The sequence below is a fragment of the Delphinus delphis genome, chromosome X (genome assembly GCF_949987515.2).
Source record: "Delphinus delphis chromosome X, mDelDel1.2, whole genome shotgun sequence".
Lineage (NCBI taxonomy): Eukaryota > Metazoa > Chordata > Mammalia > Artiodactyla > Delphinidae > Delphinus > Delphinus delphis.
The window spans coordinates 116,691,106-116,715,026 of NC_082704.1; the positions used below are offsets into that span (position 1 = coordinate 116,691,106).

At 41.7% G+C, this 23,921-nt stretch overlaps 1 protein-coding gene across 1 annotated transcript in view; it reads right to left on the minus strand.

Moving 5' to 3' along the window:
• Positions 1 to 23,921, minus strand: part of FRMPD4 (FERM and PDZ domain containing 4) — a 182,926-nt gene that overhangs the window by 40,102 nt on the left and 118,903 nt on the right. Inside the window, exons 4-5 of the mRNA XM_060002885.1 lie at positions 9,638 to 9,683; positions 862 to 966 (exon numbers count right to left, since the gene is read on the minus strand). Of these exons, the coding sequence (XP_059858868.1) occupies positions 862 to 966; positions 9,638 to 9,683 (151 nt within the window). The remainder of the gene's footprint in view (positions 1 to 861; positions 967 to 9,637; positions 9,684 to 23,921) is intronic.

A 23,921-nucleotide genomic window follows, 5' to 3' on the forward strand; every position in this document is an offset into this window, starting at 1 on the left:
CTTGGCACCATGAGTGCCTTGCCCGGGATACACAGGCCTCTATCTGCAAATTCAAATCCAGGACCACCCAGGGAAGAGTCTGTGGCCCTTAGCAAGTATATCATGGATGAGATTTTTATCCCTTTGAGTTTATTTAAACAACAAAACCTCGACAACAAAAGGTGGCATTTCAAAGGTCCAAAAAATATGAGCACCCTGGACGGTAGCTTGCTAACAACCAAAAATACTAGGCTATATATTTGGGGGGAAAATTGAAAATAAGCATCCTATCAATGTTTGCATCATTCATTTTGAAGATCAATTATGTGCCTGACTAATCATGATTCCTATCAAGACCTATTGATGGAGGTGTGGGCAGTATTTCTTCACTCCTGATTGCATATAGGAAACTTTTCCCATCATTTTAACTTCTTTCCATTTTGATTAGTTGAAAGAACAGAGACATTTTATTTTGGATAAGGAAAACCTCAGGGGAAACCCTTCTCAAAATATAGAATGGGCTGTTATATGGAAGAATGCGTAGTTGGCAGAATGGGGAGAAATAGGTGCAAGTTTCAAAGAGGCATATTCTACTCAACATGAGGCAATGTCAAGTGATCTCAAATCAAACGAACTCCTTTGTAAAGTAGTGAAGTCTCTAACTCTGGACTACTATGTCTTCTGGGTTTGTAAGAAGGAATACAGCTGGCACAGCCTGGCGATCTCTCAAGCCGTCTACAATCCTGAGATTCGACACCCCTGTGAAATCCAACAACCAATTCTGAACTGATCATTCCAGCGGGGTGACTGGCTCTGCTTAGTGCAAAGCCCCTACACCTCAAGGCCTCTCTTTGAGTCACCAGCGGGTGTCTGTCAACTCACCGACACTTGGCCGTTGATGATGACCTCCTCGGAGAATCGCACTTTGACTGGATTGGACTTTAACCTTGCCTTTTTTGCAGCACTAATAAATGCTGATTTGGGAGACTAGAAAATAAGAAAACATTTGATCTGATTATTGGTAATGTAAGGCCAACCTTGTAAGAATTGTTTCCTATCTTTATCCTCCCAGATATTTAACATTTTTGCTAAAAAGTGTTTGGTGCGTGCCCAATTCAAGGACTAGATACAAATTATGGATGCAGTTGAAACCCTGTTATGTTCATCAAGCAATAAGTTTGATTTAGCCACCAGACCAGAACTATAGACAGCATGTTCCATGTTCTTACTGAGCACATTTCCAAGGACCTTTTAAAAGGACAGTTGTGGAAGTACATAAATCCTGCTTCCAATACGGAGCTTTGAGTACCATGCAGAAGGTTAGGTGGTAGTCAAATCTCATGTTGGGTTTATGACAAGTTGCTCATTAGTTATGTATTTTAACAAGGTGGAGAAGAGCCACTGATAGTTCTAAAATGATTGATAATCCTACTGTTACTCACATTAATGGTGTATGGGCACGTGAGCAGGTAAGGGGACACACACGCACACGTGCAAAAGCTCCCACGCTTTATGAGCCCAAAACTTGAGTTTCAGCCTCTTACTGGTAACCTGTGAGCCTATAACCTTACTTAGAAGTGAAAGGTAGAGAGGAGACCTTGACTTAGAAGTGAAAGTCAACTGAATCACTTTGCTGCACAGCAGTAATTAACCCAACCTTGTAAATCGACTGTACTTCAATAAATAAATAAATAAATAAATAAGAAATAATATCAAAAAAAAAGGTCGACTTCATGTTCTGCCTCATCTTCTAGGCCCTCTGTACTGTCTTTCATTGGAAAGAGGGGCTGAGGGATTCAGTTGGTCTCCCTCAGAAATGGGAAGGACAATGATAAAACCTGCTTAGAGGCTGTGATCTTGGTCAACTGCCTTCATCTGAGAATCAGCCTCACTGCACTGTTTTAACAAAGCCTGTGAGGGGAAGGGAACTCATGTGGTAGGTGAGCTCCCTACCATGTTGCAGGCACCATCTGTTTATTTTGAAAAAGAAATGCATTCTCTATGGAACCTAATACAGAGGTAAATATTTAGCTTGAATCATACAACTGCAATTTTATAGATTAAAATGGTCAAATATTGGAAACGGCACACGGTGCAGCCTAACGTTTTTCATACTATACAGTTCTAAGAGATTGAGGCTGTTGTGTAAAGAATTCTAGTAATTGACTCTAAAGTCAACACAGAGGTTCATCCTCCTGTGTATTGCATTAATCTCAAAGCACAGAAGCCAGTTAGGGTGTCCCATACTTTGAATTTCAAGTAAAATGAAAGCAATAAAAGGATTCCCATCTTTGTCAAATACAAGTATACTGGAGATCAATTTAAAAACAATATGATGGAATGGATAAGTTAAATGTGGTCTAGCCGTACAATGGAAGACTATTCAGCCACAAAAGGAAAGAAGTTCTGATACACGCTACAACATGGATGAACCTCGAAAACATCATGATAAGTGAAAGAAACCAGACACAAAAGGCCACACATTGTATGATTCGATTCCACTTCTACGAAATGTGCAGAATAGGAAAATTCTGTCTCTATGGAATAGAGACAGAAAGCAGATTAGTGGTTGCCAGGGGCTGGGGACGGCAGTGAGGAGAATGTGGAGTGACTAATGCGTATGGGGTTTCCTTTTGGGGTGATGAAAATGTCCTGGAACTTGATAGTGGCAATGGTTGCATAAGTTTCTGAATGTACTTAATGCCACAGAACTGTACACTTAAAAACGGTAAAAAAAAAAAACCAAAAAAAAAACCAAAAAAAAAACGGTTAAAATGGTAGATTTACGTTATGTGTTATAATAAAACAATCATTGTTGGAAAAACACATGATAAAACATGTGGATGTGTATTCCTGGGTGGAGTTCTGCCTTAATGCTCAGAAAATCCTGTTATTTCAAAAGTTCCCCTGTGTCTTAAGGGCAGCATAGACGGATGCTTTGGCCTCCAGAGTTTCAATTCTTCCACTTATGCAAGATGTTCTGAGAGAACGGCTGCCCTTTAAAAACAAAAACAAAAATCCAGACAAACTCTGAATGGCTCCTCAAAAGAATAGCTTTGAACATGCTCAACGTGACTTTTAAAAGTCCTACTGCAAAGCTGAAGTCATGGGACAGGGATGTTCTCTTCAGTACCGTAATTACAGGCCAAGCTTAGTCATGATGAATGAACAAATCATACAGTAGGGAGTTCATCTGCTTTTGATATGTCATTTTTTAGCTGAAGGGAAAACATTATTCTCCCGTAATGATTTTAAGCAGGGGATATTTACGTTGGCACAATGCGTTTAGCTCAAGTGAAGCGGCTGTAATAAAGCTACCCAGAACAGACACTGCTAATTAGATGAGATATTTGAATGCAGTAACGCCCCACTTCCCCAGCATTGTTTGGGAATGATGTATTTCACATGTGTTCAGTGTGCCAGATACTGAGGTTCATTCCTCTATGCATCTGAATTTTTAAATGTGGTATTTTACCTTATTTTTCTAAAATGTTACATAATTCCTTGCCTCAATAAAAAATATATTTAACAGAATGTAGTTTCTATGCATCTCATTTGATGTATAATCTTAGAATGCAGTGATGTTCCTATGGAAGTACAGAGGGTTATTTGCCCCTAAAGTGGTCCCATAGAGCAGAACTGGTCAAGCTGGGGATGCTTGTCTCTTCTGCCTGTAGCTATTGCATGCCCGCTTCTTGGAGCCTCATTCCTGAATTTATTTCCCATGCCCTAATGACAAACCTGGTAATCTAGGAAAACCAGAAAGAATATTAGATAGCCAAGGTAGTTAAGTAAATATTATTTTATACATATTTTGAAGTCAACAGACCCGGGATAAGAATCTAAGAATCCATACAAGTTGCATTTTTCTTGTTCTGGATTTGTGACTATTTCATATAATGGACATACATTTTAAAAATTACTTTTTGATGATAAAAACATTAGCTCTACAAGTCTGAAGTTTACTGAATTAGAATCAGTAAAGTAATGGCTTCTTCCACTGGCTGGAGTTACCTCTGGTACATGGGGTATGCAAACCAGTCATGACTGCAGTTTTGACTCAGATCTCTCTTTGTTGCTAAAAAATGTACAATGTGCACCACCCAAAAACCTGATACGTTAATTCCTGGCAACCTGCCGACCAATAGGTGCTGATCACAAGCACTTCATATCCTGTGGTGGAAATGACAAATAATTACTATTTCAAATAATCAGATTTTCCTGCTGTTAATTAATTTTAAGATTAAAAGGCCTCTAATCAACCCCTGCACCTCTTTCCAAATTTGCTGTTGCTAAGATGGCCACGATAGATGGCTGACATGCTCCTGATGCTCTTAGAAGTCATTAGAACGTAGTTTGAAACAAAACTACAGACATAAGATAAATTTCTCAGGGTATATGCTACCATACGACCCAGCAATCCCATTACTGGACATATACCCTGAGAAAACCATAATTCAAAAACAGTCATGTACCAAAATGTTCATTGCAGCTCTATTTACAATAGCCAGGACATGGAAGCAACCTAAGTGTCCATCAACAGATGAATGGATAAAGAAGATGTGGCACATACACTCAATGGAGTATTACTCAGCCATAAAAAGAAACGAAATTGTTATTTGTAGTGAGGTGGATGGACCTAGAGTCTGTCATACAGAGTGAAGTAAGTCAGGAAGAGAAAAACAAATACTGCATGCTAACACATATATATGGAATCTTAAAAAAAAAAAAATGGTCATGAAGAACGTAGGGGCAAGATGGGAATAAAGACGCAGACCTACTAGAGAATGGACTTGAGGACACGGGGAGGGGGAAGGTTAAGCTGGGACAAAGTGAGAGAGTGGCATGGACATATATACACTACCAAACGTAAAATAGATAGCTAGTGGGAAGCAGCCGCATGGCACAGGGAGATCAGCTGGGTGCTTTGTGACCACCTACAGGGGTGGGATAGGGAGGGTGGGAGGGAGGGAGATGCAAGAGGGAAGAGATATGGGGAAATATGTATATTGTATAACTGATTCACTTTGTTATAAAGCAGAAACGAACACACCATTGTAAAGCAATTACACTCTAATAAAGATGTTAAAAAAAAGAGAGAAATTTCTGAAGCTAAGTGTAAGGTCTTGAATTTGCCAACCCTGTAGCTCTAAAGGACATTTATATAGTAGGCACTGAGTACATACTTAGTGAGGACTAACTAGCCCACAGTTATCACCGGATGACTTAGTTTGGACTTCCCCCAAAGCAGACCCTAAGACCAGGATTCACAAGCAGGTAGCTGATTTGGGAGATGCTCCCAGGGAGCATGGGTAGGTGAGCAGGGGAAGGGAGACAGGGCGGGTGAGGAAGCCAATGAAGCATTCATTGTTAAGTCAGGCACCACTGTGAGCAACTGGCGTTTAACCCTGCTGGGAATGTCTGGAAAACAAGGCAGGCTGTATGCCTCAGAGTTACACTGACTGAGGAGAGAGGGAGCTGGGGTATTTATCCACCAGCTCCTGTCAATCAGTGATGAAGTGGCTGCTCTTCTGAGAGTGAGAATTCCTAGTGGAGTGCTCAAAGAGCACTTCTGGTCCGCTCCATGAGCATGGCCCTGTGGCCAGAAATAACCCACAGGCAAGGAATCACTGGTGCTCTCAGTTGGAAATTGGGCCGGCATGCTCAGCATGACACATGCCAAGGGGATATGTTCTGGGTTCTGACAATATCTACTATGCTGGAGCTTCCATGAGGAGGTGTGTAGCCTCCCTCAGGTATGTGGAACACAGTGAAAGGTAGGCAGGAAGTGAGAGGCAGGCAAGCAGGTCTCTCAAGTTTTTGGCCTAGAAGAAACCTGAGGGAAGGTGAATCATGGTAGCTCAGGGATGCCAGAACTGAGAGTGACTTAGCCCAAGTCCCACTGACTTGGGGTTGTATGAGGAGATGTTACAGAGACTCTTTAAATACTCTCTGTCTCAGGTAATGTTGGACTGGAAAGCTCTGAAAGTTCTAGACTTGGGAACTATGGAAAGGAAAGAGGGGAGCAGTTGGCCAAGAAAGATCTGGAATAAAAATGGTAACAGTAGGGCTTCCCTGGTGCCGCGGTGGTTGAGAGTCCGCCTGCCGATGCGGGGGACGCGGGTTCGTGCCCCGGTCCGGGAAGATCCTACATGCTGCGGAGCGGCTGGGCTCGTGAGCCATGGCCGCTGAGCCTGCACGTCCAGAGCCTGTGCTCCACAACGGGAGAGGCCACAACAGTGAGAGGCCTGCGTACCGCAAAAAAAAAAAAAAAAAAAGGTAACAGCATAAGGGAAGATGGTGTGTCAGAAAAAAACAAATAAAATCCACGAGTAACCCAAAAATTCCTCTTCTAAAATTCAATCCTGAGGAAAAGCTATTAAATACAGATAAAGATTTATACACAAAGATGTTCTCTGCAGAATTATTTATAATAGAAACACATTAGAGACAGTGGGCTTAATGATGGGTGTTGATTAAGGAAATCTTGGTTCAATGTAATGTTTTACAGCCATGTATATAATGCTTATATAGAATCCTTGATGACACGGGAAAATGCCTGATATACTAAGTAAAAGATGCAGAATAAAAGTGTACATGTCATATGATCTCAACGCTGACAAGGCATTAGAACAAAAAGACTGGAAAGAAATAGGCCAAAATGTTTACACTGGTTGTCTCTGAGGATAAGTATTGCCAACACATATTTTTCTGCTTCTGTATTTCCTTCTGCACTTCCACAATTTTCCTCTAAGAAATAAAGTAAAAATGGTGGAGAGAGAGTCCTCCATAATACTTAAAATAAGAAGGCAAAAACCTGTTAAGAATTATTTCTTATCAAAGAATTTTGGGAATCCTAAGACTTTTCTCCCAAGCTCCCTTGACCTGGGCCTCACTGGAGATTGATTTCTGTGGCTGGGTCATGTTGGGGTGCCCTGGGGACACGTGGAGTATGGCAAAAAGCTGTAAACAGCGGCTCTCTGTCTTGACCAGATCTTATTATGCAGAAGAAACACAACATAAAAAAATGCTGACCAGTAAGCTGCAAAGAAGTTAAAATGCTGAATGCTATTGTCTGTAATAAAAGTAGAATTTATAGACTTTCTTTTGGTCTGGTGGGTCCTCTGTTTCTGTATGTCCATTCTGGTTGCCAAGAGAATGTTCATCAAATACATAAAACCTTTAAAAAAAGCCATTTGCTTGTAGGAAAATCCAAACACAAAAATATAAGTAAAACTTCACAGTCTCTTTTCCCATGTGCACCCCTCTCTCCATTTAATGTATCTATTTAAGTAACTTTGGGGTTTCAACTCTTATAATTCAGAGGAGGAAGAGGTCACTTTGGACTGGATCAAGAAGGGAAGACTTTAGGTGTGGGACACTGGTTCCCAACTGGGGGTGATTTTGGTCCCCAGGGAACATTTGACAGTGTCTGGAGACATTTTGGTTGTCACCACTTGGGATAGGATGCTACCGGCATCTAGTGGTAGAGGACAGGGATGCTGCTAAACACACCTCCCAACAGAGAATTCTCCAGCCCAACAGTGCTGATGTTGAGAAACTCTGGGGTTGCATTCAGAATTTGTGCTGAGACTTGAAAGGTGAGAAGGATTTGGTGAGCTGAGGAGGTGGCGGGTGGAGTATGTGATGGGCATTTCAGGAAGGCGGGCTGGTCAAAGTTGAGAATTCATCTACGATGACTGGTTGGGAGAGTGACTCTGGGGAACAGAGGTGCAACCGTTGGCCATAAGAACAAGCAACACTCCTGAACGTTGACTTTCAATATAGCACAACAGCAGGAGTCAGCTGAACTCCTAGAAAATTCCAGGTTGTCTGTTAAGAGGAAGTTCCATGATTCACGGATAGTAATGAGTATTCATATGAATAACAAGTCATGCAGACTCAAATGGCAAAAAAAGCAAGCAAAGCAACAAGACAAAACCCTTAACTTAAATGCAAAACTCCTCTAAGTTTACTGTTTGGGGGTAACATGCGACCCCACATTGGAAAAATAACCTGGTTTGGAGTAAAATGGTTCTGATCTTGCATTACTAATAGGTTATAAAGTAGGAAGAGAGAATTCAGGAAAGACAATGCAAGCTTGTAGTTCCGCCAGGAATTTATAGTTGGTCCATCACTTGCGTATGTTAGACATTCACATTGGCTTTACCCAAATGCATTTGTTCATTGCAAAGAAATGAAGAAGTGTGCATAGATTTGAAGGAGGTGCGAGTGACAACTGGGTTAAATGAAACAATCTAAAAACAGATGAGCTGTACTTCATATGGAAAGAATCGCCAGGTCACGAGGTGGTGAAGCAGGAAGGCCCTTGGACGGGATGCCACCTGACCTTCTCCTTACACGGATGAGGAAATTGGGGTCCAGAGCAGGTGTGGGAATCGCCTTTTATACTGTTGGGAACTAGATCTCAAGTCTTGCTTCTTTTACCTCCTGCTGTCTCCTTAGATTTCAAATCCAGATGTGTGTGTGTGCGTGTGTAGCTGTGTCAAAGAGTTGGGACTAAAAGTAACATTCAATATTAAACCGTGCTTTTAACATATGTAGTAATGACCCTACATCGCATAACTTGTGGTCTTGGTTAGTTCAATTTGTGATCTTATCACAAACTTGAATACATATTTTTTTCCTGCCTAAAATGACTAGCCCATAGTGCTTAGAAGGAAAATTCCAGGACAGGGGAGATGAAGCGTTTGGTCAGAAGATGGAGGCCGGCAAACGCCAGAGCCTCTGAATTGATGTAGAAATCTCTGTGGGGAGGAAAATAAAAGCCTAAGTAGGTTGGAATCTCTGCCGCTCCATGTGAAGGCCACACAAGATATTGACAGTAAACGTGTGGGGAAAAATCTGAAGGAATTTGCCTCGGTATTTTTTAGTTCACTGACCATGTATGAAATTCACAAGCAATGGCAAATCTATAGAAATAAATGAATAGTAAATTAGTGGCTGCTTGGGACTGAGGCTAGGAAAAGGGATTCATTGTAAATGTAAATGAGGAATCCAGTTGGGGTGATGGACGTGTTCTCAAACTGGATGGTGGTGATGGCTGCGTACCTCAGTAGACTTTATAAAGATCATGGAATTGTACACTTGAAATGGGTGAATTTTACGATATGTGAATTACACCATGATAAAGTTGTTTTTAAAAGAATCATGGGAACTGAAAGCAGTACGGTTTTAATCACTCCCCACCTTCCTGACAAGGCCGCTGAAACGTCCAATGTCTCCACCAAATTATTTGAATGGGGGTAAGAGAAACAACCATGCTTCAACTTCCTACAATTAGATATTCCCTTTAGACTTGTGATGCTTAAGCTGGAAACTTAAGAATCACAAGGAAATTCTTGAGTTTTGTGTCATTTCTAGATGTGAGAGGCACATGGGACTGAAAAGTTGATTTTCAAGTTATTTAGGAAATGCACCACTTTCTTTTCTGTCCAATGAAGGATCTGCTGTCATGGAGTACAAAATACAAATAACCAAGATTTTGGAACTGGTCCTGTGAATGCATGTTATTTCTCTCTGCTGTTAGTCACTGGAGTGGAGTGGGAGGGGGAGACTGGAAGTGCGAGATGGTGTGTGAAAGTCTATTGTAACCCATATCTTTTTATAGATGCACTTTTACTCACAGGACACTTACAGGGTAAGGCTGAATGACAGCGAGGAGTATCGATTCTTTGCAGCTTCTGTAAGAGAGAAAACAAAATATTTATGATATGCGCAGAGCCTGGACTCTATCGGTGACGGTGCTCTTTTAAAACAAAATGTGTGATGTTGGCGAATGTTCCCTGGGCTCCCAGGGCAGAGAATCAAAGGGCTCACAAGTGGGCTTTCAGACCACAGAGAAAACTGGAATCAAATGTTCAGCCAGTGGAAAGCTTCCTATTCGGTTTATATTGGGTGATATTATCTGCGACACCGAACAGCAGAGCCCTAAAATAAAACTCGCTGAGGGAAGATTGGATTTTAAAAGCATCAACTCAGTCTCTCAAAATGGATTCTCCCCTTCCGATTTTCCTTTAGCCGCTTAAAATGTCTGTGTAATTTTCTGGAAGGGGATAGAGTTTTAAAAATTCTATCAATTCATTGAATGTCAGTATCTTCTTAGCATCATGAAAGAAAAATGTCACTGTAGGCTTCTTATGTAAAAACAGTATCCCAGTACATGTGACTTCCCATACCATGTGGCTTTCTAAGGCTGCAGTAACAATGCCTACGACCTTGGGCCGATAAACATTTCAGATGGGCGCTCACTGGGAAATATTGTTCACCATAGGGAACACTGTGTGGCCAAAAGCAGAACAATGTAATATAATGGTTTATTTAATTTCCCCCAAGTAACCCAAACCTTTCAAATAACTCAAACCCTTGGGGGAAGACCATATTATGGGTTATAATGGTTTTTCTTCCTTCCTTCCTTTGTTCCTTTTTTATCCTGAGTAGGAGAAAGGTCACTTGCCATTTTCTTGAGGTGGAGCTGACTTTTTTGACTGTAGGAGGTAATTAATCACCTGCTTTTGTGATTTCCTGCCCAAATGACTAAAGCGAAGGGGATCTGTGGCAGTGCTGTTCTCTTGGAGAAGCCACGACAAATTGCATTTCTAGCATTAAGTGCTCTACAGCCCCTTACTATAAGCCCATTGCCTGGGGAGGACGATGTGACTTGCCCCAGCGGCGGTAGCGGTGGCCCCTGACGGAAGGAGTCGGTCGGGGCAGCGACGAAGAGAAATCAATGGAGAGGAGAAAGAGGACTAGAATTCAAGAACTGGAGGAAGAATCGAATCAGAACTGATGGCGATGGTGGGGAGGGCCTGTCTGATCCCATCAATTCTTAGTTGCCAAGGGCTGGCGGAAAGCCCCAATAATCGGAGTGGCAGACAGTGTTCCCGTTAGAAGGACTAATAGAGCAACAGTGTAATCAAATGAGAATTCCCAGTGGCTGGGATGAATGATCTTGCTTTGCTGGTGGCCACGGAGCCCCGTGTAGCAGTTCTGGGGAGCAATCTGGCACCCCTAGGCAAACTTCAGTGTCACGAGCACTATGCCCCGGCCACTCCACTCTGGTTTATATCGCAAAGAAATTCTGCCACTAGCCTTTAAGGGAATGCGGGTGAGGATGTTCCCTGCCGTGGAATGCATGGAAGTGAAGCACTGGAGGCAAGGCGGGTGCCAGCACTAGGAGGGTGGGCACGTGAATGTACGGATGGAGTGTCGTGGAAGGATGCGGCAGGAGGAATCAGAGTGTGGCAGCCGTGGTGTGGGCCTGTTTGTCCTGCCTGGCCTGCTCTACTCAAGTCTGCCCCCAGAGCCCTCAGCAGCAGGCAATGGGCCCAGAACTCATCGTCAGGGCACAGCTGATTGGACCCGAGTGTTGGAATGAGGCCATCAAATGTCCTCTCTCCAGAATCAGAACTAAGAGACACAGACAAAGAGAGCTGGGAGCCGAGTCACATTCATGACTGAACAAGAAAGAGTAAAGGTTACAGATGCCAGGGGTCCCCTGAGCAGGCCTGGTTCCCACCATTCCTGAGGGCTGGTTGCTCACCATTTTACATCAGTAAAACAGCTAATGTAAAATATCTCAGTATGATACGTATCATCAGTTCTGGGAATGGGCTTTTACCTCTCTTTTCTCTCATCTACAAGTACTTAATTATTACTTGCCAGACAAGGAGAATTAACACCATAATGCTTCGGGTCCCTTAGGATTCCAATCCTAGAGGGGAAAAAAGATAGAAGCTACATGTGTTCATATGTTACAGGGTGCTACGATGATGGGGCAGATTCAGCTGAGGCCTCATGCCAATCGCCCCCACATGCCAAAACAGGGTGCTGCACACTTTCAAAGGAGGTATTAAAAACCACAGTTTGGGACTCTTATTCATCTTGGGGTCTTAATCATGATGTAATTTTTAAAAATGGTAACAGGGAGAGGCCTGAGGAAGCAGCACATGCCCAAAGAGCAGAGGCTATATTTGCAAAATTATTACCCTTCCACTGAGACAGGCCTTAAGTGTGCAATTCCTGTGGATGATATCTGGAAGACACGGTAGACGTGGTGCCCTGGGGTCATTTAATAAAGGCATTGCTCAACTGAGCTTCTTCCAGGGGCAGGAGGGCCTTAGTAGAGAGATGTAGAAGCTAAGGAGTGCTGGACATAGCCAGCCGTTGGGTACCATCTGACTCAAGGGAACTGCAGTTGGAACAACTCAACAGAGAAGTCTTCCAGAAATCTACAAATGTGTCCACAAGTCAACCTACACGATCTTCCATGGACAGAGGAAACCAATGTCGGATCACCTTGGTGACAACTGAGTGAGAACGTTCCTGCTTTTTACCTCACTGTCCTGGCCTCATTTCAACGTGGAAGGAGCCAAAGCTAGGGAAAAATGTTGGGGAATGCCCCTTAACCCAGTGCAGGCTTCCCAGGCCGGATATAGGGGCAAGGGAGAAATTCTGTGGAGTTGGCGGTTTTGACTACTACATGACAATCGAACATTTTAATTACAGATTACAGGTTGTTGTGATTACAAGTGTGCAAGTGACTGGAGAAATTTTCTGAACCTGCTCAATACATTTGCAGACCTGCCTGAGATTTTAATGAAGACCTGGCCCTGGAGAGCTCTTCTGAACGGGCAATGGGGGAAAAGAACAGTTGCTTTACGATTCCATCCTCTGAGACCTACTTGCTACACTTATCCCCAATTTCTCTTTACTTAAACTGACATGAATAGATCACATTATTTGAGTCCAAACGATCCTTGACTAAGACAGTCCGAGCTTAGAACCTGAAGAAGAAACAGTAAAAAGGTAAATGCAAGAATGAGGGGTATGAGGTGGTAGGATGGATGTGCCCACAAGGCTGTGGAAAAAATGCTCATTTTCCCTACAGCAATGCTCAATGGCACCGTATTTATTTATTCATTTCTGGAAAAAGAAGAAAATACTCACAGCTCCAGTGCAGTCTGTTAGGAGCAGACAAGCCCCGGGAGGTGGACTCATTATTCATCTTAGATGCTAACAAAATAAGCATAGACTGCATTAGCTTCCTACTGTTGCTGTAATAAATTACCACAACTTAGTGGCTTAAAACAGCACAGATTTGTTATCTTACAAGTCTGGTGGTCAAAAGTCTGAAACGGGCCTCTCTAGGCTAAAATCAAGGTGTCAACAGGGCTGCATTCATTCTGGAACCCTTTCCAGATTCTGAAGACTTCCTGTATTCCTTGGTTCATGGCTCCTTCCTCCATCTTCAAAACCCAGGCAAAGTAGCATCTTCAAATTTCTCCCTGACTCTCCTGCCTTCCTCTTTCACCTATATGGGCCCTTGTGATTACACTGAGTCCACCTGGACAACCCAGGAAAATTGCTCCATCCTTAACTGAATCACACCTGCAAAGTTACAGGCTCTGGGGATTAGGATGTGGACGTCTTTAGGGGATCATTACTCTGTCCTATCACAGAAGCTAGCTTCTTTAGTTATCTAGTGCTGCATAACAAATTACCATAAACTTAGCAGCTTAAAACAACACACATTTCTTATCCCACACTTTCTGTGAAGCAGACAGATGAGTATGATTTAACTTGGTCATCTTTTTCAAGTTCTCTGATGAGACCACAATCAAGTGTTGCCCAGGGCTGAGGTCTCATCTGAAAGCTCAGCTGGGAAGGATCCATTTCCTGTGGTTTTTGGCAGGATTAAATTCCTTTTGGGATTGCTGGACCAAGAGCCTCAGTTCCTTGCTGGCAGGTGGCTAGAGGTCATCCTCAGTTCCTTGCCACATGTGCCTCCTCAACATGGCAACTTGCTTCAAAAAACGATCAAAGGAGAGGGACTCCTTTGGCAAGATGGAAGGTATGATCTTAGGTAACACAATCATAATCATGGAAGTGATATTCCATCACCTTTGCCATATTCTGTTGGTTAGAAGCAAGTCACAGGTCCCACCCATATTAAAAGAGAAGGAAATACACAAAGTTATGAACAGCAGGAGGCAGGGACCATCCATGGGGCCATCTTAGATTCTGTCTGCCACACCAACAAAGAAAGATTCACAGCCAATTAACCTACAAGTATCTCAAAAGTAGTGTCCACCCATGACTTCACCTTACACAGAACTTTTTTCTGTCAAGAATGTCAGGAAGAAGTATTGAACAGTACACCTTGTTAATTTGAAAATGGGAACCATTTTTCAAAATACGTCTATTATATTTACAGCATTTAAATTCTTTGTGTCTATAGTAATTCCCTGTAACTTGCCTGAAACATAACCTATATTGATTTTAATTTTACCACTTAAGGAGTAAATGAAGTTATCTGAAGTGAAATAATACATTCCAATATGTTATTTAACATTAGGACTGGGGATATGCTTTTCTTCCGTTTTCTCTAGCCTATAATTATTTAATTATAACCTGCCAGACGAGAACAATTAACTCCATAATGTTTTGGATTCCTTAGAATTCCTAACCCTAAGATCCTAGGAGGAAAAAAAGAAGACCTAAGCCATTTACAAACAGCCTCAGCAGGAAGATTAGACTTCAGAACGGAACATGGCACATTCAAGTCATCGGATAACTTCTTTTTATGAAGGCTGAAAACAGCTAGGGACTTGAAAAAAAATCCAGTTGGAAGCACATTTAGAGAAGTATTATTTCATAATAAATGCCAAGTGAATTTTCTACTTCTAAAGAGTAATTTCAAATTAGAGTGCCAATATTTTTTAAATGGTTGAATTTGAGAAAAACATCATTTTAATCCCTGTATCACAGTGCTGACCTGCAGAGGAAGATACAGTCTAACCTACACTAAACCACTCCTATCAAATTTGCCTTTAATTCCTCTCTCTTCATTCATTTAACAAAAGTCTTTTATTTTTTGATGGTAAGTCCCCTGAAACATGTTTGGGACACCCAGCATCAGGGCTCGCGGGGCATTCTTCGCCACCACATCCCATTTTAAAATTTCATTGGATGGGATTCTGTTGTAGCAAATGAATAACCTCAGATTCTAACGAGGCTTTCAGTATTAAAATCCCTTTCAACAGTGAAGCTAAAGTTGGTGTTTGCTTTCTTTTAGAGCAGGATAGCTTGGCACCTTTCTTAAACTGATTTTCCCACTTCATATTTACATGATCTTTTTTTTAAAAAATAAATTTATTTATTTTTAGCTGCATTGGGTCTTCGTTGCTGCGTGTGGGCTTTCTCTAGTTGCGGCTAGTGGGGGCTACTCCTCGTTGCGGTGCGCGGGCTTCTCATTGCGGTGGCTTCTCTTGTTGAGAAGCACGGGCTTCAGTAGTTGTGGCACACAGGCTCAGTATTTGTGGCACGCGGGCTCTAGAGCGCAGGCTCAGTACTTGTGGCACACAGGCCTAGCTGCTCCGCAGCACGTGGGATCTTCCCGGATGAGGGCTCGAATCCATGTCTCCTGCATTGGCAGGCAGATTCTTAACCACTGCGCCATCAGGGGAGCCCTTTACATGATCTTAATATTGCAATACATAATCACATTGGCATGCGCTATTGTATACGTCCCTTCTAGACCGACTAAACAGATTCCCCTGACTAACTCAGAGATCAATATGAATTTACGTTGTGAAGAGCAATGAGATCTCCTTAGAGACTGGGAAAACAGAACAAAATGAAGCATAAACAAAAAAACACTAAAATAAAAAGAATATATTTTATGTCAAAATTCAAGAGTCTTGCTTTAAAAAAAGTCCAAACAAGTTAACGAAACGATTTTAAACTTCACAAGTAGAAGGAATCAATTCATGAAGGCTAAAAGGTTAGGCTTTTAAAAGGCAAAATAAAGAGGTAATTTAGGGCGATATATGAAAGAATTTTGTGAACTGTAAAATGACATCCTAACATAACTCGAAAGACTGATGTGTGGTATTTTTATTTGGAAAGAAAGGTGGTAAGGCACAGTGAAAGGGTGTTTGAACTCCCACTTCTAAGGCAAATGCGTGCACACATAAGGGTCTTTCTTCTACCTGAACTTCAGAGTTCTTCAAAGAGATTAGAAGAATATTCTTTTCTGAAAGCTAGTGCATTTCAGCCCTTAAACTCTCTGCTGGTGGACAGCCACTGTTTATGTAAATAAGAACAGATTAACAGCATTTATCCAATGACTCTTTGCTCAGAAGAACCTTTCTTCAATCGTAAGGTATTATGAAGCCATTGGGACGCCTTCTATTTTCTCTTCCTACCTGAACCTGGAGATGTGAAAAGAACACAGAGATTTCTGGTGCCTAGCCATAATATAAAGTCAGCCTAGCCAATTGCTGGCAAAGCTGGAGGAAAGAATGTTGCCCCTCCTTTTTAGAAAAGTCACCACAGGACTACTTGAAATGGAGGTTTAATACAGTTGACCTTTCCACTGTTCTAAACAGAGACTGCAATTATCCACCGTATCGATTCCTAACAGGTACTGAAGCCATTAGCCGGAGAGAATGGAAACAGCTAACAAACAATCAAGCATGCAAACAAGGCCAACACATTAAGGCTAAGTGTGATCTGCCATGGACTTTATGAAACATTAGCACTCTCCCTTGCTTTGAGAGTGCTGAACCTTGCTTTGCTTCCACAACTGCAAAGAAGAGGAACAGGGTTATTTGTCATTTTTCACTTAGGTTCAAGGGATGCTGAGAAAGAAAATGGGCATAACGAAGCCACCATAGTCATCAGGGCAAAAGACAGAGGAGGTGAATCAAAGAATTCACTTGTCCAGGAGCACTGGCTTGCCTTCTACCTATTGGACAGACAAGGTCTCTCCCACTACCATTTTCCCCTTGATTGAGGGGTGATACTGCTGATGCAATTATATGCTGCCTGTAAGAGATGAACTTCAGCTTGAAGGACACACATAGGCTCAAAGTAAAGGAAGGGAAAATGATATTCCATGCAAATAGAAACCAAAAGAGAGCAGGGTAGGTATACTCATACCAGACAAAACAGACTTTAAGGCCAAAATGGTAACAAGAAACAAAGAAGGTTACTATAATGATAAAAGGGTCAATTCATTAAGAAGATATAATAATCATAAATATATATGCACCTAATATCAGAGCACCTAAATATGTTAAGCAAATACTAACAGATCTGAAGTGAGACAAGTTTGGTAGCCAAAGAGAAAATGATGAGAATTTAAGGAAAGGAGAATTTATGACTTACTAAGTAATACGTTAAAGAGTTCACCCTGAACAACTGTATGATCATGTGGTTCATCTTTTCCCATCTGTGATACACAGGCTCCAAAGATGGTCCTCAATGAATTATACCTGTGGTACTCACATCTTTGTGTAGTCTTCTCCTGCTGAATCTGGACTAGTTCTGTGACTTACTTTTGACAAACAGAATATTGTAGAAGTGACACTGCATGACTTCCAGGCCTTGGTTGGAAGAAATCTAGAAGCCTTGCAGTGCCCACATGGGTATCTTGGAACATTCACTCTGCAAGAAGCCAGCTGCCATTTAAGTCCAACAACCCTGTGACCACCATGTTGTGAGGAAGCTGGCCCTGTGGAGAAGCAGCATGGGGAGAGGGAGACTCGCCTGGCCAGCTGCAGTGGGGTCAGCTGTCTAAGTCCTGGTGACAACACACGCGTGAAAAAGCCACCTTGGATATCCAGTCCAAATAAGCCTTTATGCGGCTCCAGCTCCAGCTGTCATTGAACTGCAGCCACATGAGCGAAAGCAGTGAGAACCATGTGAATGAGTCCAGTCAACCCACAGCATCGTGAGATAAGAAACTATTTTGTTAAGCCATGACATTGGTTGGGTGGCAGTAGAAAACTGGAACATCCTCTGTCCGTAAAGAGTCTGAAAATTATGTTTTTTAAAAACAGGCAATCAAAGGAGTCAAATGGTTTTGAAATTGAACATGTCTCCCTTAACGAGGAAGGGAAAGTATCCAACCTTATGATTCCCCAGGATACTGGAATGGATACCCACACTTAAAAAAAATACCTGTCATACAGACATGTGGAAGTGTGGGAAAGGACGCTCTAACTGCCAGAGGTGGGGCTAGCACAGTTGTAACATTAATTATGGGCTTTTGGAGATTGGGGTGGCGGGGAAAAGAACTGCAAACTTAAGGGAGAGGAAAAGACCTAAAGACCTGCTCAGAGTCTTGGACCAAAAATGCTTCACTACAAAGAAGAATTTTAAGAGCACAATCGGCGGTGCCTTGTGGGGTATGTATTTGAACTTTGTAGAGGAAGGATTAAAGCACATTGTAATTTTAGGTGTAGAATTAAATAGCTTACATACAATCAATGACTTGAATATAAACCTAGGGAGAGACCAAAATTCTTTGAAAAGTCTAATGCACATTTTACTGAATGCATTTAAGGCTTAGGCTGTGGTTTTCTTTGTGAAGAATATTAAGCTATTCGGTTAAAATCCATATAAATGATGCAGTGATTATCAAAATTAACATTTTAATGAAAGTGTCTCATTTCAAGCCCTTTATTTTATTGTATTTTTTAAACCTTTGTAGTAAAATTTCAGGTTAGGCACTCTGATTTAGAAACTGCTACTAAGAGAGTTTTATTGGCATATAATATTTGGTTTTGGTTTGACCTAAATTTTTTGTCCATTTAATTCATTTTTTGCTGAATGAATATTGCCTTTGGCCTTTGAATTACTTACTCTTTAACTAATGGATGAAACTGGTACTTATATTTAAGATTCATAAAGGGCAGCAGGAACTCTTGAGATAAAAACTAAATTATTTTATACACCTGTGTGACACTAAACAGCTCTTGCCTCATACATTCCTTCAGTAAGTATTTATTGAGTATCTAGCAGGTGAAAGGCATTTGGGATACAGCAGTGATTTTCAATGGGGAATGATTTTGCCCCTAGGGGATATTTAGCAATGTCTGGAGACATTTTTGTCACAATTGGAGGGTGGCTGTTACTGGCATCTAGTGGGTAGAGGGCAGGGATGCTGCTAAATATCCTACAACGCACAGGACAGACCCCCAAAACATGGTCTGCGCAAATGTCAGTAATGCTGAGACTGAGAAACCCTGGGCTACGTAAGACGTAATACCCCCTGCCCCCAAGGATAACCACTATCCTGGCTTCTAACACCATAGGATAGCTTGATCCCCATTGGGAACTTATACTAATATAATCACATAGCGTAAACTATTTATTTTCCTTTCTTCTTTTACTCAGCGTTGTGTCTGAGATACATCCAAGTCGTCATGTGCCACTGTGTGAATGTACCACAATTTCCTTATCCATTTTCCCACTGATGGACATTTGGGTGATTTTCAATTGGAGGCTGTAAAGAATTGCACTGCCATTAACATCAGTCTTGTATGTGTCTTTTGGTGGATATACGTATGCATTACTGTTTGGCATATTCCTAGGAGTGGAACTGCCGGGTCATAGGGTATGCATGTGTTCAGGCCAACACCCTGTTTTATGTGGCTACATCATTCCCTCCAGATCTCGTGATATCTGTATCTCTTTAATTCTATTGGTTCTAATAGTCTTCCTTTACCTTATTCTTTCACTCTTTCTCAGCGTCTGACTGAGCTCCTTCTATTCTGCCGGCTATTGGAACAAGCTGCAATCCATGAATACATGCTGTCATCTACACACATACTCTTGAGGGCATGTGGAGAAAGTGCCAGTATGACTGAAAGCCATCACTTTGAATAAGCGATCAATTTATGTCTCACAAAGGAGGGTTTGGAGAAGAATGTCTTAAAGTTACTTAAGAAGTAGTTAAAGCTTTGTCAGCTGAGTGAGGGGTGCAAGAAGGCACAAGCATGCAACCTGCAACAGGCCCAGGCTAAATAGTACAAACTCTATTAAAAGTATTGGGAGTCCCAAAGTCCTGATGAGAGGTTGGTAACAGCTCACCATGACGTCTTTGGAAAGGACAGGGTTAATCTACATCCTCTCATTCATTTCTGGCTGCTTGACTTGCTTCCAGTATGAAAGCATTCTTCCCATCCTATTTCTGCCTGTCTATATCTTCAGGGATGTGTTATTTGAAGAGTCCAATACCAAAATTTCCAAAAGCATTCTAGTTGGCTCAGAACATCTGAAGAACTCTCTAAACCAATGGCTATTTACATTTAAATTCACTAAATAAAATTAAATTAAATTAAAATCCAATTCTTCTGTTACACGAGCCACATTTTAAGTGCTCAGTCGCCCCAATTACAGGCTATCATATTCCATCACTGCAGAATTATCTGTTGGACAATGCTCTTCTAGGTGCTTATCTAGAGATATTTCCCCAAGGACTACCAAGATGATCCTCCTCCAAAATTTTAGCATGCTGCCTACCTTATTCTAAAGGAAGGGGGCAGTTTGGCCAGCTGGATCCGATTGTTGGAAGGCAAACAGACAGAAATGGTGTCCAGGGATAAGAAATTACGTTGTACAAACCTTGCAGCAGCCCAGTCTCTTGAAAACAATTTTTTCTAGTTTATCCCTCAAATTAAGAAATACTATATTTTTCTAAAATAATATGGTTTCTAAAGATTGTAAGTAATACTGTTTCAGTATTTCCCCAAATGTATTCACTGTGCCCAAGTGCATAGAAAACTGGCAAAAACTTTGAATAACACCAACAATCATAAAATAAGAACTAAATTAAGAGCTAATATGTCCTAAATGATTACCACACGCCAAACATTGTACTACTTATGTTACTTGTGTTCCCTAATTCAAGCTTCCCAATAACCCAGTAAAGAAGGTGTTGTCATGTCCATTTTAGAGATGAGAAAACTGAGGTTCAGAAAGATCACTTAAAAGGTCCCAGTTCACACACTCAGTAACTGGCAGAACCAGAACACAGATTCTAAATCCAATGTCCTTAATTGTTAAGTTGTTCTGTGGAAATTCTGATATGGATCTACAAGCACAGAACTTAGAAGGCACCGGAGTGGCATTTCGGCAGCCCTGGTAATGCTTCTAAGGGTGATGAGTATTATTAGTACTTATAAGAAGCTTCTATTTCTCACATGATTTGGGGCAAATCGCATCACCCCACTGGGCTTCACTTCTTTCATCTGGAAGAGGAGGGAGCTTGGACTAAAGTAGTGGTTTTCAAACTGTGCTCCATGCAATCCTTCTGAGACAGGGACACGTGTCAGTGGGAAGAGCTCTGGATACTCCTGTGCCTTTTCAACCGGAAATCCTCCACTGCTTTATGTATGGGGACTGTGGGTTAGGTTTCTGTTGAAGAAAGGGTTCTACTGCTAAAAGCAATAGGAAAACCAGTGGATAAAATGATTGCTACTGCTTCATCAAATTCCAATAAGCCTTAGTTTGCAATTCTAAATCCAATTTTGAGTTCCATGAAGGCGTCCAGCATCCTCGTCTAACTTAGAGAACAAAGGTTTATTGGATTCTGTTGCTTTTCTATTCTTCACGTTTTAAGAATGACAATAATATTGTTTGCAATTTTATATTGCAAATGTAGAGCAATTCAGTAATAATCACAACACCCTAGGAGCTAGGTAATACTATTATCCTCATTTTGCTGATAAGGAAATGAGGCTCAGAAAGGTTACAGCACTTTTAATAAAGTCACATGGCTGGAAAGTGGTAGCATTTACTTCCCTGACCCTAGACTTTGGGCTTGGCCAATGCCTGGCTTTGGCCAATAGAAGGAGGTACAGAGTGCCAGGTCAGAGCCTACACTTTTAGAGGCCTTGCGTGTTCCTGCTTGCCCACTCATGCTCTCCATTGCCATGTGCATGCCATACCCAAGCTAGCCCCCGGTCCAAAGAGGATGAGAGACTTGCGATGTAGTCCTGAACTGATCCTGCCTCTTCCAGGCAGGCCCTCCCCAACCAGTTTTCAGATGCATGAGAAAGAAATGCTTATTTCCAGACACAAAGGACAAATATTATATGATTCCACTTTTATGAAATACCTGGAATAGGCAGTTTCATACTGGCAGAAAGTAGATTGAGGAGACCAGGGGCTAAGAGTAGGGAGGAATGGAGAGTTTTTGCCTAACGGGTCCAGAGTTTCTGTTTGGGGTGATGAAAGTTTTGGAAATGAGTAGTAGTGATGGTTACACAACGCTGTGAGAATAATGAATACCTTTGAATTGTACACTTAAAAGTGGTTAATGTGGCAAATTTTACATTATATATATTTTACCACGATAAAAAAATAGGAATGTTTGTTGTTATAAGACATTGAGATCTTGTGGTTATTTGTTATGAAGCAATAGCTGACTGATATAGCCTCTGTCTAATAGTATGACAGCTATTATGTAGAGAGAACAATAAGAGTTTGATGGGACAATGAATATGAGTAAGAGAAGAAAGAGGGGGAAAATATCAGACTCAACATCTGGTTTGCTAAATGAAATCTCTCCATGTTAAGAATAAATTGGGGGCTGCGCCATGGAAGGAACAGACTGTTGGGAAAATTACAAGAGTTCATTTACCAGTGCATTATGCCATCTTGGGGTCATTGCCATGGAGGCGCTGCCGTCATGGGTTATGTAAGATGATCAGAGGAATTCGGGAAGCTGGAAACACTTTGAAAACATTAAAAAATTTGAAGCCAACACAAATTTGGAGGCTGCAAGCTTGGAAGAGACTAGAAAGAGACAGGTAGTGTCATCTGCCAAGTTGAAGCTGTTAGAAAGTGTACTTCATATCCCGAGACAATTCTTGAAAAAAAAAATCACATTCTTATGCAATTCAAGTCAATTTGCCTTGAGAGCTGCTTTCCATTTCCCTCTTAGTTCCGAAGATATTTATGTTTGATTCTGCTCTCTTTCAGCGCTGACTCCACCTTCTGCTCACCAGTTCTGCGGTGCTCGCTCAATACAAGAATTTAATATATTTTTAAATGATAAAATTAAACAAAGGGCCAGAGACTGTGATGGAATACGTGGCACAATCATAAATGGGAGGTGGCAGTTGAAACCTTTTTTATACATAGGCTGAGGGGGCATGAGATTGTTCAAAAAATGAGGTGGTAGCCAAAAGTCTCAGCAGCAAATGATGTGATTGCAAAATGGAAATAATAATAATAATCATAATAGGCCTGTTCAGAGGACTGTTGTGAGGACAAATTATAGATGGGGGAACTGCTTTTAGTATCTTGGAAGAAAGGTGTTATGCAAATTCCAGTTCTTTTTCTTTTAACTGCTTTTCCTTAAAGACTGCCAAAAAAAAGAAAAAAAAAAAAAGATCCTAGTGGGTGGATGAGAGCAGGGATTGAGGGAGGAAAGGGAGAGAAAATAATTTAAAGAAGCAAGTGACAGAAGTACTACTTGGCCATCGCTTTGGCTTTAATAATCTTCATCCACCTAGTCGCACAGCTATGTAGGAGGTGGGGTGATTGCGATATTCTTTCCCCCCCTCTTGCTCCTGGCCAGGAAGTATCTAGATTTTACGTCCATTTTTCTAAGAGCATCTTCTCTATCTTGTTGAAATGGCTGTTGCCTGCACTTCCATCATTGTGCCCTGTGTTTTTAGCACTGACTGAGAATATTCCCCACAGGGAACTATAAATGCCGGGTCTCAAGGGCAGACACGGATACTGGGTGCTCGAGGACAGTTAGTGTGCAAAGGCCAGTATGTGCAACTGTTGTTTGAAACTGAGCATTTCAGAAGGCAAGGCTGAAGAGCAGCTTGTTGCAATCAACAGCGAGAGAAGTTAAATTCCTATCTCGGACTCCATGGGGATGGCTGACTTTGCCATGTGAGATGGTAACGAGAAGCTTATGTTTTTCACGACAACCAAGGCATGAACTGTTTTTCAAATTAATTCATTCAGGGACTTCCCTGGTGGCACAGTGGTTATCCGCCTGCCAGTGCAGGGGACACGGGTTTGAGCCCTGGTCCGGGAAGATCCCACATGCCGCGGAGCAACTAAGCCGGTGCGCCACAACTACTGAGCCTGCGCTCTAGAGCCCGTGA